General features: G+C 59.0%; 1 protein-coding gene across 1 annotated transcript in view; it reads left to right on the top strand.

Annotated features, from left to right (window-relative positions):
- The window catches only part of LOC113201877 (ankyrin repeat and death domain-containing protein 1A-like), a 60,454-nt gene that overhangs the window by 50,877 nt on the left and 8,323 nt on the right, over window positions 1-1,254 (top strand). Inside the window, exons 7-9 of the mRNA XM_052267079.1 lie at window positions 443-541; window positions 774-872; window positions 1,005-1,100. Coding sequence (XP_052123039.1) covers window positions 443-541; window positions 774-872; window positions 1,005-1,100 — 294 coding nt within the window. The remainder of the gene's footprint in view (window positions 1-442; window positions 542-773; window positions 873-1,004; window positions 1,101-1,254) is intronic.

The raw sequence follows: 1,254 nt of genomic DNA on the forward strand, positions 1-1,254 counted from the left end.
CGTGCTTCCGCTCCGCTCCGCCGGCCTTGACAGCATTCCAGCCGCCTCCAGACACCTCCGCGCGTCGCGTTGGCGTCGTAGCGCATGACCCCGGGCTCTCTCTCTCTCTCTCTCTCTCTCTCTGTGTGTGTGTGTGTGTGTGTGCGTGTGTGTGTGTGTGTTCGCGCGCGCGCTCACGCCTGACAGAGAGGGGAGGGGTGGGAGAGAGAGAAGGAGCACAACGTGGGACCCCAGACCCCCGACGCAGAGGTCGAGGTGCGGGACGGGTTGGGTTGGGTTGGGGGTTCGGAGCGGGTGACATAGACAGATGCTCCCAATGTGGGGACGATACGGCCCGCCCTGCCCTGCCACCGCTTTGCTTTGCGATGGGCTGTACGCGCGCTCCGGCGGGCTGTGCGGGCTGTGCCCTGCATGTTGCACTGCATCCCGTATCCTCCCGTAGGACGGCAGTGCGCCCCTGCACATGGCGTGCCTGCAGAACCAGCTCGTGGCGCTTGAGCTGCTCATCGCCAAGGGCGCGGACATCAACGCCCTGGACGTGGTGAGTGTGTTCGCCGGCCCACTGATGTTTGATGCGTCTTGCTCTGTGACTGCGACTCGAGTGGTACTTTCCCGTTGATTCAAACAAACACTAATTTTTCAGTTTTTGGAACCTTTTAATTTTTTAATCTTTTATTTTGTTTTGATTTTTTGTATTCTTTTCGATTCTTTTGAAGGGTGTACACGCTGATTTTGTTTGAGTGAAGTACTCGAAAAGTGCGACCCTTTTGCAGCGGTTGCAGTCCCCGATGCACATCGCCGCCGAGCGCGGCTTCACGGACGCGTGTAAGATGCTGCTGGCGGCGGGGGCCGTCATCGACCAGAAGGAGCAGGTGGGTGCGCCACAGGCTAAAAAAAACTCCTCTTCTATGTCCTTCTCATGCTTGTAAGATTTTTTTCTCCTTTCCTTTATTTTGATCTTTGATCCAATCGAAAACGTCGGATTTTTGTACTCCTTACTTTAGACTGGCAAGACGCCGCTCTACATGGCGGCGAGGGGTTCGTTCACCGCCATCGTGGACATGATCATCAAGACGGCCCGGCTCGACTGCCCCGCCACGGTGAGTGCGCCGAGGGTTGGGCAGGGGCTATGGTTAGGGGCTGGCTAGGCGCTGGCCAGGGCTTGGCTGGAGGCTGGCGCGCTGGCTGGAGGCCGCCTGGGGAGTAGGCCGACCCGCCAAGCGCCCGTGTCGAGCGGCGTTACGGCTGCCTACC

Source organism: Frankliniella occidentalis, unplaced genomic scaffold, assembly GCF_000697945.3.
Source record: "Frankliniella occidentalis isolate FOCC.00 unplaced genomic scaffold, Focc_3.1 Scaffold46, whole genome shotgun sequence".
NCBI lineage: Eukaryota > Metazoa > Arthropoda > Insecta > Thysanoptera > Thripidae > Frankliniella > Frankliniella occidentalis.